Source organism: Apostichopus japonicus, chromosome 19 (assembly GCF_037975245.1).
Source record: "Apostichopus japonicus isolate 1M-3 chromosome 19, ASM3797524v1, whole genome shotgun sequence".
NCBI classification, from domain to species: Eukaryota; Metazoa; Echinodermata; class Holothuroidea; order Aspidochirotida; family Stichopodidae; genus Apostichopus; species Apostichopus japonicus.
In genome coordinates, this window is record NC_092579.1 from 14,061,439 (window position 1) to 14,077,502 (window position 16,064).

The 16,064-nt window shown below is 36.1% G+C and overlaps 1 protein-coding gene across 3 annotated transcripts in view; it reads left to right on the plus strand.

The window, feature by feature from the left end:
• The window catches only part of LOC139960648 (BAR/IMD domain-containing adapter protein 2-like), an 86,103-nt gene extending 71,136 nt beyond the window's left edge, over positions 1–14,967 (plus strand). For 2 of the 3 annotated variants that reach the window (XM_071959186.1, XM_071959189.1), the window contains 7 exons: positions 372–633; positions 1,126–1,250; positions 1,660–1,799; positions 4,291–4,642; positions 4,806–4,930; positions 9,950–10,084; positions 10,852–14,967. In XM_071959186.1, the coding sequence (XP_071815287.1) occupies positions 372–633; positions 1,126–1,250; positions 1,660–1,799; positions 4,291–4,642; positions 4,806–4,930; positions 9,950–10,040 (1,095 nt within the window). In that variant the 3' untranslated portion in view covers positions 10,041–10,084; positions 10,852–14,967. The remainder of the gene's footprint in view (positions 1–371; positions 634–1,125; positions 1,251–1,659; positions 1,800–4,290; positions 4,643–4,805; positions 4,931–9,949; positions 10,085–10,851) is intronic. The other variant, XM_071959188.1, reaches the window with a different exon arrangement.
• The last annotated feature ends 1,097 nt before the right edge of the window (positions 14,968–16,064 follow it).

Consider the following 16,064-nt stretch of genomic DNA (forward strand, 5'->3'; position numbering starts at 1 on the left):
AATATCACCAAGGGAATAAATTTACTGTTAATTAGATTTCAGAATCAGATCAATTGACAGTTCTCTGTCGTACAACTGTGAAAGTGTCGAAATCTTATCACTTTGCCCATAATTAGCATGACAAATTATTCATTTTTCCTTCTGTTTGAGACCAAACTACCAAAGTATCTTACAGTTTTTAGTTTTGTGATATACATTCTTAAGACTAAAAGTAAATAAGAGATTAGTTAGAGATGACCAATATTATTATCTTTAGAATATCTATTAAATTCAATTTAATAATCTGTCATATGGAAGGGTTGTCTGATTATCAGGCAATCTTGTGCTCGTATTCAAACTTGAAACTAACTCTCTCCCTTCTGTTTTCACAGTCGAGACCAGTTAGTTTAGCCAGCCAGGAATTGGATCGCCCTCTATCGGTGGAAGTAGAGGCAACACCGCCCCCCTCCCAGTACGTCCCACCTGTATCTCAGCCACCGATGACCGAACCCCCTCCAGAACCAAATCAGATGATGAAGATGGACCCTATGAATCAAGCCCCCCAGATGGGGTACATGAGTGCAACCTTACCCAACAGAGGAAAGGCAGCAGGGGGTCTAAAATACTCAAAATCTGTCATGCACAATAGTCCAGGTATATATATATATATATACGACCTTCCTTACCGGTTTCGAGCCTCTGGACATACAATCAGCGTCCATAGCCTAGTTGGTTAGGGTGTCCAAAGCGGGAGGCCCGGGGTCGAATCCCGGAAGTTTTTTCACTGTTCTGGATTTTCCTTCTCATTAGGTTTTCAATTATATATATAAATATATATATATATAAATATATATATATATATATATACAGACAGATGAGTCAGTTCCTCAGATGCAACACAAAGCTACAACAAAATCTCTACAGTAGGAAAAGTTCACTTAGCGTTATAAGATGTTATAAACCAACTTAATATTGACAGGCTCTCATCTATGTCTAGTGAGTTTTGTGTTAGAAATATGGCCCCATCAGCCCATCCCACCCCACCCCCTAGGGCTTCACTTAAACATTGGGCCCATCGTTTTCCTAAAGCGAAACACTAACTTGAAATTTTACTTTACTTGCAAGTTTCAATTTCGTTCTCCCCAGGTTCAAAGTTCAGACCCCAAATGCAGAGACATTCTTCGGAGTCAGGGGACGAGAAGCAAGTTCCCAAAGTCAGGTGCTTGTACAACCACATAGCAGCTGGAGAGACCCAGTTGAACTTCCAAGAGGTACTGTTAGACTCCCACCATTCTGTACAAAGTACTGCATATAAATCAGAACTAACATTTTCACTTAATCATTAAGTCATTGAGAAAAGGTTACAGTTTCATTCCCCCCCCCACCCCACCCCAGTGTTAACAGTCCGTAAACGAACTGCGGTGTTTCCAAAACAAAATGTTGAGTTTTGTCTCATCTGAAAAAGGCCATCCGCTTGTTGTTTTAAAGATACAGCAAATCGAACAAAACTTAGTTTGCAACTTGGCTTATTAAAACTAAACTGATTTTGAAAATGGAATTCTCCCTCATGACAAATATTTCAAAAACAAGCTCCTCTATTTTAGTTACAGAAATAAATTAGAATGGATGTGTCATCTTTTGCTAATTTTCTTTGATCTCTACCGCATCATTTGCTTTCAGGGGGACATAGTTGCACTTATTGGACCTCACAACAACGGCTGGTATTTCGGTCATAACTACAGAACCAAAAAGAATGGCTGGTTTCCAATTTCTTTCACCCAACAATTAGAGAATGGAATTTCTCATTCCAATGGTTCAATGTGAGTAGTAAATCGCTCGTATGAAATTCTCAAGAGTGTTGAATCTGAGGAGGATACAGATTCATCTTCATTATAAACTTGTTCTTTACCATTTGGAATTATGATTGTTGTGCAAGTTTTTTGAAGAAAACCTTTACATGATGGCAATGTTCTACCTCCATTTGACGAAGGAACTCTGAATTTTGACTGTATCTGGCGATTTATGTTATTAGTAGTGTAGCTATGTGAATGAGTTGTCTACCAACATGATCCTTGTGATGAGTGGTTTAGGCTAAGTGTATGTGATACGTATATCTGTGGTGTAGGCCAATGCAGTATATGCTTACATGATATGTGTGACTTGTGACGTAGGCTATGCAGTATATGCTTACATGATGTGTGCGTGAACTGTGATGTGTGTGAACTGTGATGTAGGCTAATGCAGTGTATGCTTACATGATATGTGTGACTTGTGATGTAGGCAATGCAGTATATGCTTACATGATATGTGTGAATTGTGATGTAGGCTAATGCAGTATACCTGTATGCTTACATGATGTGTGTGAACTGCGATTTAGGCTAATGCAGTGTATGCTTACATGATATGTGTGACTTCTGATGTATGCTATGCAGTATATGCTTACATGATGTGTGAATTGTGGTGTAGACTAATGCCGTGTATGCTTTCGTGATGTGTGTGAATTGTCACGGTTGTATAGGCTAACACAGTGTGTATGCATTCATGATATGTGTGAACTGTGATGTAGGCTATGCAGTATATGCTTACATGATATGTGTGACTTGTGATGTAGGCTATGCAGTATATGCTTACATGATATGTGGGACTTGTGGTGTAACGTAATGCCGTGTATGCTTTCGTGATGTGTGTGAACTGTGATGAAGGCTAACACAGTATATGATTACATAATGTGTGTGAATTGTGATGTAGGCTAATGCAGTATATGCTTACATGATGTGTGCAAATTTTGTGTGATGTAGGCTAATGCAGTATATGCTTACATGATATGTGTGACTTACTACAGTAGTACTATTGTGACCTTATTTGTGACTGAATAGTAATTTTGTTAATATATATAAGTTAATGCATGCAGTGTATAGGCTTATTTTATGGTGTAGGCTATTACAAACTATTGCCAAATTAAAAGTGACTGAACAGTACTTTGAAGTGTATTTATGGAAGAATAGCTGCACAGACCTCAAAGGCATTATTTGATAACTCCAGTACTAGTCAAATAAAAAGAAAAACTAATATGTGCTTTCTTAAATGAAAGAATTAACGTGTCAATGTGACTATCAATTAGCCTATATAAGTCCATTGTTTTGGAATAGTGCACACTTCAGAACAATTTATTGTCAAGGTAGGTTCTTCAAATTCTCTATTCTGCTTCACTCACCGAATCAATGAGCCGCCTCTAAACTGTTTCACTTTCAGGCCATTTGTATCTTTTTGTTTCAATATCACACTCTCGTTGTTTACAACTGTTTGCATTATTTTTAGTTTGTGACGTGTCTTTTATCGATTTCGGTTTCTTTGATTGAATTATCTGCTTGTGCCATCATTCTGAGAGGTCAAATAAATGAAGGTCTTTGAAACAAGTCCATTAAGTAACGGTTCTCCTTTCACTCTTAAATGCCAAGTGATATAACAGTCTGTTCAACACGCACATGTTGTACAGGGATGTATGATTCCATGACAGGCTATGTATGATAATTATCTGGAAGACGTAACCTTTGCTAGTCGAGGATTTCATTTCAATATCTCTAGTTAAGATTAGTTAATGGACAGCAATTCTTTCTTCTGATAGACTCATCTTTTCCTTACTCTTGTGTCTATGATATCATCATACTGCATATTCTCCATAACTGCTACTTTCCCTTTTGTAATCTTGTCGTTGATTTCAATGTTTTCTTCTTAAAATTTGATACATGCATATCGAATGTATCATAGTCGTCTATTTTTACCTGAATTCAAGGTATTCAAATGTTAGTTGAGAAAGTTGTCTTTGTCAGTAAACGATTCAACTTAAACAAGGAAACCGAGATAGGTTTAGTTTCATTATCATGCTGATGATGTCAATGATGTCATTCATAAAATCTCGAAAATTTAAAACTGTGATCTTTTCCAAAACATCAGGATTTATGTCTGACATAGAAATGTAGAAAATGACAACAAAGTCCTGGAAATATCAACATTTGCAGCAGGAACATCCTTTTAAAGATGACGTAAAGAAAATTTAAAGTCATGGATCACGAGTTTTCCATTTATCTGACAAGCAATGTCCTCTAATGAAGTCTCCCTCTCCCAGTGTGATAATGTTTTCTTTCATACTATTACTGCTACTTTTGTTAACATTTTTATGTAATAAACATTTAAATTATGTGATTACCATCTTCTGATTATACCCAATCCTCTTAGTCCCCTCAACAGAAAACTTCATGACATATTTCGGATCTAATGTTAGTTTTGTCACTGTTTGATTTACCCTTGCAGGCAACCTCCCACTCCTCCTGTGGTCCCCTACCCCCAGCCGAATATGCACAACCCCCAGTTACAGCAACAGCAGCAACAGCAGCAACAACAGCAACAACGTCAGGACCCTCTGAACATGCCCGGGAGGAAAGCCATGAGCGTCAGTTCTGAGAACCTGGCCCGGACCAACGGTGACAACTACCCAAGTCCCGACTATTCGGTCAACGACAGTCCGGGCCACATGAAATTCTTCTCCGGTACCCCACCACCGCCTAGTCAGACCCACGGTGGGCTACTGATTACCACATCTCAGCAGTCCTTGCCCTCCACCATCGACTCATCATCTGGATCCCAGCTTAGCTCAGGATCACTCGTGAGTAACTCTCCCTTCTGGTGAAATCTGCGCAGTATTTCTTCTAAAAAAAACAACAAAAACAGGAAATTGAAAAACAAGCATAATCTTGTAGATGCTATTCAACTATATTGAATGTGTCTCATACGTGACCCAGAATGTCATTTTATTATTACAACCACAGACACAGCAGAACAGCTCTGGCATGAATGAAGCTGCTTTAGAGAAACCGAGCACCCCCACCCACTCCCCACCTCCACCGCCTTCAGAAGGGGGCGCTAAACAACCTTTTGATGCTGGAGACACAGGGTGAGTTTATCCTACAGGGAAAGAAAGGTGTACTATCTGCAAGTAATCATTTATGAATGAAGAAAATTGAATAACAAAATATATAGAATTTCTTGATGGAGAACAAATTTTTATATATTTACTAGTCACTCAAAACTGATGTTGTTATTTTTGGGTTTTTTTTAATTGGGGGGGGGGGCTGAAAATCTACCACTATCTAGGATTTCATAAGAATTGTCTAAGTTTGCTCAGGTATGTGTTCTTGTAGTGAGTGATACATATTAGGTTTAGGTACAAAAGATTGCAAATAACAGGCCACCTTAAACTCTCAATAAAAAAAAAAACCCAAAAGCAAAAAAAATTGGTCTGTCTTGATATTAAAGGTAAAGTATTGGAAATGCATCTGAGAATTTGCACATAATGGAACAATGCCATCAAAACAATATTAGACTTTTTTTCAAAACACTGGCAAAAGTTCAATTTTAGAACTGTGCTTTTGTTATTCAGCATTTTTGTTTTATAGTACAAATTCAAAGTAATTTCACAAAGTGAATTCAAACTATTAAACAGTAATGTCCCATATATCTTTATTTGTGTTTGTTTTTGTGTGTGTTGTAGCTAATAAAGGAGAGAAAAACACTCTTTTTCCGAAGGGAAAAAGATAGCCCCTTTATCGAGTGACACATAATTATCGGCATATTCTGAAAGTAATACACATATTGTTTATACTTCATTAGTCTGGTATCCACTCTATCTGACTCTATTGTTTCCTAGAAACCAATTGCTGCTAAAATATAACAGGGTCTTTGGACTTATTTGAAATAGCCCTGCTTTTCGTTTCAGTATTTTGTTTAGAATGTAATCAAAACAGTTTTTTTAAGATACTACGCATGGCTGATGATGTAAATGAAGGATTATGACATTTTATTACCAATTGAGAGTTTATAATAACCATACGAGAGAAGATAAATCTTAGGTCGGTTTTATGAGAATGGTTCACATTAAATGGAGGTAATACTTCCCTTCCAAAGTGCATTTATTGTTGGAATGGTCACATGACAACTAGTGTGTTGCTACACAATCAACCTGTGCATGTTTCATTTGAAATTGAAACCTTAAAAACTGTGTTTTATGTCAGGTTTTGACTTTGACCAGACCATGTTAAAATTCACAAAATAATCGGTTATTACCTAAGAGGTCTCTTTAGTTAACTCAGAAGGTAGATCAGAATTTATTTGATAAATGTAGGCCCTAATGCTGTACTTTTGTATACAGATCAGGCTATATGCCTACATCCAATATTCCTGCACGTGGGATTTTGGTGATCTTAAATAAAATATTATGTTTTCAGTTACCTGCAGGTATTCTAGTATCCTGCAGGTATTCTTGGTATCCTGCAGGTATTCAGATATCCTGAGGTATTCAGATATCCTGCAGTTTTTCTGGTATTCTACAGGTATTCAGGTATCCTGCAGGTATTCGGGTATCCTGCAGGTATTCAAATATCCTGCAGGTATTCAGATATCCTGCAGGTATCCAGATATCCTGCAGGTATTCAGATGTCTTGCAGGTGTTCAGATATCCCACAGGTATTTAGATACCCTGCAGGTATTCAGATGTCCTGCAGGTATTCTACAGGTATTCAGATAATCTGCAGATATTCAGGTGTCCTTCATGTAGTCAGGTGTCCTACAGGTATTCAGGGATCCTGCAGGTATTCAGATATCCTGAGGTATTCAGATATCCTTCAGTTTTCTGGTATTTTACAGGTATTTAGATATCCTTCAGGTATTTCAGATATCCTGTAGGTATCCAGATAATCTGCAGGTATTCAGATGTCTTGCAGGTATCCTGGTATTCTACAGGTCTTCAGATATACTGCAGGTGTTCTGCAGGTATCGTTCATTCAGTGGAGAAGTATGGCACCACAAGATTGTGACAATAATCATTACAGTCAAAATACTATGTTAATACTTTATCAACTTTCTTGTTATGCAGCAATGACATACTGTACATGCTTGTGTGGTATAGCTAGCTATTGTTAATACTAATATATGCAATTAATGCTTGTCTTGCTATCGTGAATGTCTATAGTTGCAAGAAAAAGGATTGTAGATGCAACTTCCACTTGTTTCTATTAATACAATTAGCTTCCAGCTACAACATGTTGCCAGTAATTGCTGTAACTACCACCCCCCCCCCCTCCCCACCCGAATGTCCGATGTCCCTACCTGAAATTCCACTCCTTTTATAAATTTGACTAAATAGCACAGGTACAAAAGGGTTGTTATTTCTAAATTACAAGAAGTTGTAATTCTTCGTTAATGATTTGACGTGATGATTTCATCCTTTATGTCAAGCTCATAAACTATAACAAATTGACGACTTCCTGATGTTCCAGATTCATTGGATCATTTTTTTTTATAAAATGTTGATCTCATTTTTTATATTCCATGTGGTATCAGGGTTTCTCCTGGCGTTCATCTTGGTGAGGTGGTCGCCTCTCTGTTTCTTGTGACCCCCTCCCAAAAATATTACCAACAGTCACCGCCTCACTGCTTCAGAAAAGGAAGAAAAAATGCAATGATTGCAATCCAATTTTATTTAACCCATAACAACATCTGACATCTGCAAAATTGTCTGTAATCATTAAATGATAGCAACCAATAGAAAGTTCTTCTGCCTATTTAACAGAGCATTTTTATCTAATTTGTTGCTAGGATGATTGATGTTAGGATGTTTAACAAAATTCTCCAAGTGACCAACCCCCCAGCCCCCCTCCCCCAGATATTCTCACACACCCTAGTGTCAAAAACACCCCATAAGAAATCCCAGGTGAATCCTGTGATGTCATAAATATATTACTGTGATGTCATAATTAAATAACTGTGATGTCATAATTAAATTACTACAAATATTGTAAATGAATCCATCTCATGATTTGATCTAATGAACAATTTTCTGCCAAGTATCTTGATAAACATGATGCAATAGAGTGCTTTATTAGCTTCAATTCAAAATGATTTAGATACTTGTTCAGGTAATTCATTTCTAAATGAAAATGAAAAGCTTGTTGCTAAATGAATACAATTTCGTTCGTCCAACAAATTGTATTTAACTGTTCCTAAACCACGCTTGAAGACATATGGTTACAGAAGCTTCGAATACTCTGGCTCTTATCTCTGGAACAATTTACCAGATCACATTCGAACATGCTCTAAATTTTCTACATTCAAAAGTCTACTTAAGACCCATCTTTTCACTTGTTCTTTTGTAAATTAATCTGTTTTCTTTGTAAAGCGCCTTGAGCAGTGGCTTTTGTCTACTGATTTGGCGCTATATATGTCTCATTTATTATTATTATTATTATAACTTGAAAGTCAATATGGTAGAAGTTTCCTGAGAGCGTATATAATGACACGGTGAGATTCATTCTAGGAGAGAAAACTAACTAGATTAATATCTCGCCGTGGCGTAAAAGAGTTCATCCAAAGCACATGATATTGAAGAAGTAACTTTAGTATTGTAGGATCATTCCTTTAACCTAAATTAGCTATGAGAAATATTTCTAGTTTCCTGATGGTGGGCTGAACCAGATATTATCCTGAAAGTATCATTAAACAAGAAACTAACAAAATCAAAATATGGTTTTGAAAGTGTTATCAAAGCTATGAAACTCCACCAGAGTAACTAAGGTTTCCTTCAAGTATGAATTGCATTGTTCTATGTGTACATGGTCCCACTCTGCCCAAAGAAGGTGTGATCATTTGATATTTTGTAGACATGAAGCTAGTCAGTGTTTATACTAATATTTAACCTGTAATTATACTGTACTTAAGTCGTAGCAGGTGCATGTTTGTTATGAAGTGTAGATATGTGTTGCAATATGTTACACACTTACACTAATGCTTTAATATAGCCTCATACCCCTACTAAACCAAGGGAATTCTACTTGTACTCATACTGGTACTAAACCAAGGGAATTCTACTTGTACTCATACTGGTACTAAACCAAGGGAATTCTACTTGTACTCATACTGGTACTAAACCAAGGGAAATCTACTTGTACTCATACTGGTACTAAACCAAGGGATTCTACTTGTACTCATACCCATACTAAACCAAGGGAATTCTACTTGTACTCATACCCATACTAAACCAAGGGAATTCTACTTGTACTTATACTGGTACTAAACCAAGGGAATTCTACTTGTACTCATACCCGTACTCATACTCGTATTAAACCAAGGGAATTCTACTTTTACTCATACTGGTACTCAAGCCAAGGGGAATTATACTTGTACTCATACTGGTACTCAAAGCAAGGGGAATTCTAGTTGTACTCTATCATGTCGGTTCTCAAGCCAAGGGGAATTATGCTTGTACTCATACCCATACTCGAACCAAGGGGAGTTCTACTTGTACTCCAAACAAGGGGAATTCTAGTTGTACTCATACAGGTACTCAAGCCAAGGGGAATTCTAGTTGTACTCATACTGGTACTCCAACCAAGGGGAATTCTAGTTGTACTCCAACCAAGGGGAAATTCTAGTACTCCAACCAAGGGGAATTCTAGTTGTACTCATACCCATATTAAAATCAAGGGCAATTCTACTTGTACTCCTATTCCAGTTGTTGTACCTTCTACTACAAGTCTGATATTAAGACCGATCTCATGAATGACGCTAGCTTCCGCCCATAATCTTATATGTAACTTAGATTTGACTTACTTGCATCTGCTGTTAACTTCATGCAGGCCAAGGCTAATTGTTTCTATATATGTTTTCATTTTAATAGCAACAGATCTTCCAGAGGTATTTAATGATAAAGTGTTGACTAACAAAGAAAGAAAAGTAAACAGGGAGAGCTTAACTAACCATTTAATACTCAACTATTTGCATGACAATGGACTAAACATTGCACAATGTACAAAACTGGCAATTAACACCCAGAATACGATCTCTTTGTTCAATAAAGCAGCAACTTATAACCTAATAGCTATGTTACCCTCTGCATATATACCAATCCTGATCCCCTCAGAAATCCTCTACTGAATTTCAACCTACGCAAGACGGTAACAGACGACCGATCTGCACCACAGATTCCTAGAGATTACAGTCTCAACCACTGAACACATCACTACCACTGACAGATTGACAGACAGACATACCTGAGGTATTACTACTGGCATACCATTTCTTATGTCTTCTAATTAGGTTCTCACTCCATTCCTTACCTGCCTGTCTCCAATCAACAAAATGCTCTCTTCCTTAAATATGCAAATATTATGCAAAGATGTGTTAAATTTTGCAAGTTTGAAAATTTCTGTGAAATAAGGACTTGTTTCTTCTTTTTTTTTCTTTGTGTTGATTTTTGTCACCAGTAAAGAAGTGCAGTTAAAGGATCAATGTAGGCACAAAATTAGTCTTGACGTAACATAAACGTAACGATAACGTAAGCCATTAAAAGAAAATCACTGATTGTAATTCTGTACCACTTTTATCCTTTTAGAAATGATTTCTTTGATCAACAGAGGCTTATCAATTAAAGTTGCTTCACTATACTTATCTAACACACAGAGACCATTATATCAGTTCCGCAGACGCAACAGAAAACTAAGAAAATCAGTCGTGTAGGACCCCAGATAACATGTTTACTGTGTGCTAAGCCATCGTTAAGGACGAACGGTGTTCAAATGTTATCTGAGCATATCATTAAGGAAAATGGTGTTCAAATGTTATTTATGTTTGTTCTGCTGGTTATGTGAAGTTGAAAAGAACATGTTTTGTGTAATAATCTGGTGATTTGACAAAGTTTGCTGGAAATTGACAATCAAATACAGAAAGTATCATTTTATACTTTTATGATCTGTTCACATCGTTCTGGTTTTGGTCAAGGGCGTCCTGTATTGATATCGTCTCGTTTTTTTCTATTTGTTTCAGACAATAAATTTCAGTGGTGCTCGGTGTTGCAATGTATTTTTGGTGCTATGAGAAATTTGGAACACCGAGGAGAGAGAGAGGATGAGGACAAGTCTTAATAAATACATAAGTGTACTTACCTCAGAGTACCTCGGAGAGTAGAGAAATGAAAATGAAACTATGCAGTTTAGAAGAAAAGATCCGTGTTTCTTTGGAGAAAATAAAAACGAGTCACCGGAAAAGACCGACTCTGATCAAGATTTTCTCTCCAGTAGCTCCGAACTTTTCCAGCGAGATTTTTGAGGCTCTTATCATATTAATCTAGATTCCAAACTTAAGTTTTTTTGTTTACTTCTTGAAAAGACCGGGGAGAGTATACGACAAGCTTTAAAGGTGGACAGGTCTTTGAATCTCAGTTTTATCCAATCAAGACATCTTTTGTTGAGAAATTTGGTCTCTTTTAGAGGTTGGAAAAAATTAAAATAACCAAAGTTTTGAAAGTTGCTCTTAATTCAGATATATATGATTTCCCGACAACAATTGTGCATGATTATTGGTCAGCTGGTTTTACTAATATCATAACTACTTTATAACAGTTTCTCCTTTTTTTTGTGTGTGTATATTTCTGTGCTACAATTGGAAAGAATCGATAAAAGAAATTTGATATTTTATGGGAACGCTATTAAAATATTTTGGTCCTGGTTTTGTGGATCCAGTGTCTTTCCAATGCCACTTAAACTTTGTCCTTTTTAGTTTACTACATTCCAAACAATCCATTCCTTGAAGTTAAAAAAAAAAAAGCATTTGCTGTGATACATTGGACTTTCAAGGGATTATCCATGTTAGTATCTAAGATTAGCATAAAACATAAGAAAGAGGAGAAAAAGTTACATCTTTGCCTATTCAGCATCGATATCTTGATTGTTTTACGTGGTAACTTGTAGGTCACAAACGATGCATTAGTATTATGGCTATGGAGTAAGACAAAGTTTGATTGGTGAGAATCCAAATGGTATTGTTTCATATAATTTTCAATTTGTAAGACATCATACAGCCCACCAAGCCAACTATTGGAGAGGTTTGGGCTAATAGATGGCGCTATTCTGGAATAGGCTTTAATGACATAAAATTTATTGTGCTTCTGGAAGCATTGGCATTCATATCTGAAAGAAGTGAAAAGGATCATAAATGAATATTGTAGGATTAAACAAACATATATGTTAGAGGTACTAACATTAAATCCCTAGCAGTTTGATTAACCTGAAACATAAAGGACACAAAACATTGGTTTCTTCAGTTCATGGAGAGGTAATTTAGTTACGTCTGACCCCATATATCTGCTATTAATCTGTTTTTATTGTGTCTTATTTCAAAGAGGCTAAATCTGTTTAAATGGTTGGTTGGTTTTTGTATTTCTTGGATACAAGGGTAAACAGCAATAAAATGTATAACTTTGTTTTTTTTGTTTTTTTAATATTAATAAAGACTTTATTTTGTTTATGTTCTAGTGTATACTGTTTCATTATTGGATAAATACATTATTACCTCCTCATCAAATCTTACCATAATTTAATAGTTTATGCATGAATTTTGTTTTAATATCAAATTTAATAAACCTGTTTAGAGCAACGACAACCAGTTAAGGAGTGTATTGTGTTAAACTCATTCTGTCAAAAATATGAACAGTTTCGTTGTCGCTGGTTTTGTTGGCTCTTTTTAATTTTCTCAAATTTACCTTACTCTGTATGTAGAGTTCATGTATAATTAAGCACTTTACATGTGTACTGTTAATAGAGTACACATCTTTAAGAAATATTCTCATAATAAAAACTCTCTCTTTCTATAGCTCTTCTAATGTAATATTTTTTGCATGTTTTTTGGTTTTGTTTGGCATGTATGCAATTATTGTCTGGTCTATGTCACAAATTTATTTGGTGTTGTAAATTTTCTCCTTTCTTCAAAACTTTCTCAAATATTATTATTACAGTAACTCTTAACATGTTTTGTAAATCTTTGCACTGAGCTTAAAGAAAACACAACAAAAAAAAGATGCAAAAAATGTTCTACCATTTTGAAATTTAAACAACTTCAATATTTTTTTTTCTTCTCTCTCTTTAGTAGTATAAAATTTAAAGTGCATTTCATATTTTGCTGAAATTTGTTTTGGTTTTCCTGCTTATTATACTTTGCATTGAAAGTATTTTCCATACTTATGTATTAAACTGCAAGGAGGAAAAGAAGAAGAAGAAGAAGAAAGAGAGAAAGAAATGGGGAAAATATCTCCAACAATTCTTAGCACAGCCCTGTAAAGCACAATATAACATATTTTATGAAAACTATGTAGTTTGTTTAAACAAAAAAAAATCAATAGTTATATCAATGTGACATTTTGGAGCAGCTGTTTTTGGTCACAATTTTTTTTAATTTTATTATTTGTGTCGTGAAACATGAATAGAGATGCTACTAAATTACCTGTTAAATTTGAGTACCATCTAATGATACTATAAATTGACCAAAATCAATGCAAATCATCTCGTTAAAAGCAATGAGGCAATTAGAAATTAACTTGTTGTTGTTTTGCACCAACAAAGTTTAATTGTATTGCAAAATATATTGATACTTTGTACTATAAGTATGTCCAAACAGGTGATGAAAGCCTCCAAACGTTTCTTACATTTTTTATCAAAATTTTTGTTTTTATCAAAATTAAATATCAAAGTCTTAGATATCCCTTGCTATATCTGCTGGTTATGAAGTGTTCAGCACTACACACACATGAGAGCATTTGAAATGACATAAGATAATGATAAGAACTTGAGGAGGCAATGTCTTGAATTTGTTCTTGGGTAGGATGAATTCTATGGAGTGGTGTACAGTTGAACTGGGCATCTGTGTCAGAGGGGAGAATAAATCATCAAAGGTAAAGGGTGAGTCGTAGCAGGTAATCATTTTCGTGATCTTGTTTCAGAATATGAATCTGAGAGGTAAGCTTTCAATGACTATATTTTCATAGTTAATGTTAGGGTACAGTCACGGTTGAACCATGTGAAATGTGCGGAAGTGGAAATTTGCTGTGAATGGGAAATATGTGCTGGGAAATTTGCTGGGATTGAGTGCTATTGGTAAATGGAGGTATAAGTCTTGCCAGGGTATTGGTAACTTCTGTGTGCTATTTAGAGAGATCGGGCTAATGTGTGGGTCAGACAGTTGTACGTTTGATGTCACAGAGTGGGTGTGGAAGGGGGAATGGGGGGGGGGCAGTTAGATGCAATGGAAAGGGAGTGATCATACATTCATAGGGACTCTTCAGTGATGATATTAACAGTCTGCTTTATCAGGTATCAAAACAAGTAGCCCAGGGTGGGGCAAGGGGATGGAGGTTCCATCTACATTAAAGAAAAGGATACCTTGTCATAAAGTAGATGGAAAAATTTAACTTAAAAACTGAGACAAAGAATATGTCATGTGGAAGGGAGACTCCACATAAGGGGGAAATGTGGTCCTTTTTTGTTAGTCCTTGTACTATGAGCAACAATTCTAGAGAGAAAAGTTACATTAATGTTTTTAACTCTGGGTAGCAGAGTTACTCGTAGTAACTTCCATGCAGAAGCTCTCTTGTTGTTTCTTGCGGTAAAAATTATGGCTAAAACTGTATCGCAGCACTTGTGTCAGTGATGTTATATTGAACTTTATTTGGGTGGCTCGAGTTATGAAAATGTAATGATTTTCGAGAATTTAAGTTGCTATCTTTAAACTCGATCACTTTAAGAATAAAAGCTTACATAATCTCAACCTGTGGCTAGAGGAATGACGGATTGATAAAACTGTTGGATTTAATTATTGTTTTGGTTTATTGTTGGTTCAACGAAATAACTCCATGCGAAATTCAGTTTATAATCTTAAAGTCTTTTTCATTTGGTAATGTTTACACGTGAAGTTAAGTTGGTGATGAAAAAAAAGTGCATGATATTAATATATAATTACTTGGGACACCGATTTTTTTTTCTATTTTTTTTTCATTTACACTTTCATAACTGGAGGAAATAAAAAAAATCAAATGATTTTGCTGGGAAAGAATGGTAATATAAACACAATTGTTCATATTAAGAATAAAATTTTGCACAGTTTCAAAAATCAGATATGTTGTTGATAGTGTTACTTTCTATTTGTCTCGCAGTATTAATTAAAAAACAAATGAAAGGGATTATATGATAATATGATAATTTGTGACGTATATAGTAGGTAACTTAATGCCACTACAATTAAGGTTGTATTTCACTCTTTAAACATCACAGCCTCATCAGTCAAAATCCCTTAAAGGCATTGAAGACTCGCCCCAAACCGCGTGCCGCGCTCTGAAAAAGTTAACTTCCTTTGCTTTCAAGTGAAGTTTTCTTCTTGTGACTACAAAATGCAGACAGTAATGAGACGTGATACCTTGTTATCTTTTATCCAGACCTGAGATGTCCATCGCTGCTATGTACGCTGTACTGTGGGTATTGACCGCAGCTGTATGTATTGACTGTCCACTAGTGTCTGGTTACCGATGGTAGCAAGCTGTGTGTGTATTTTCTGGGATCGATGGTGGTGTCTAACACTTCTGTTACACCTCATTCGAAACTAGCTCAGATTACCGGCATGAGACGTTTCTTTGTGCGCGAGTCTTCACACCCTTTAAAGCAACATTCCATACATTAGTTGATTTAAAGATCAATATGTCAATTTTTCCTGTTCTACACTATGAGGGCATTGTGGTCAAGTGGTTAAGGCAGTGGACTTGTGATCTAAGGATTACAGTTTTGAGCCCTGGCCAGATCATTGCGTTGTGTCCTTGGGCAAGGCGCATTATCTCTCCATTGCCTCTCATTACCCAGGTGTATAAATGGGGACTTGCAAGGTAACTTGTAAATATAGTTGCATGCGCCGGTTTGTGGCTGCACCCTATGGAAAGTCCCCCGGGGGACACATGGTTGTGGTGCACTGTGGTGCCCCAGGAGAGATTGATAGAATTGTGCACACTTTGGTGTGTAGGTGTGACAAGTTACCAATGACCAATGAACAATGGGTTAAGTTGTAAAAGTCGTGTGAAAGGGCCTTGGCCCTGTACAAGACTGTAAACCTAAAATAATAATAATGACATATCGATACTAGAAGGCAGTGCAATGTGTTACGTGAAGTGTTAACTGGTGGCGCTATTTTGCATTATCTGAATCTCATGGTAGGCCTTGTTGTGA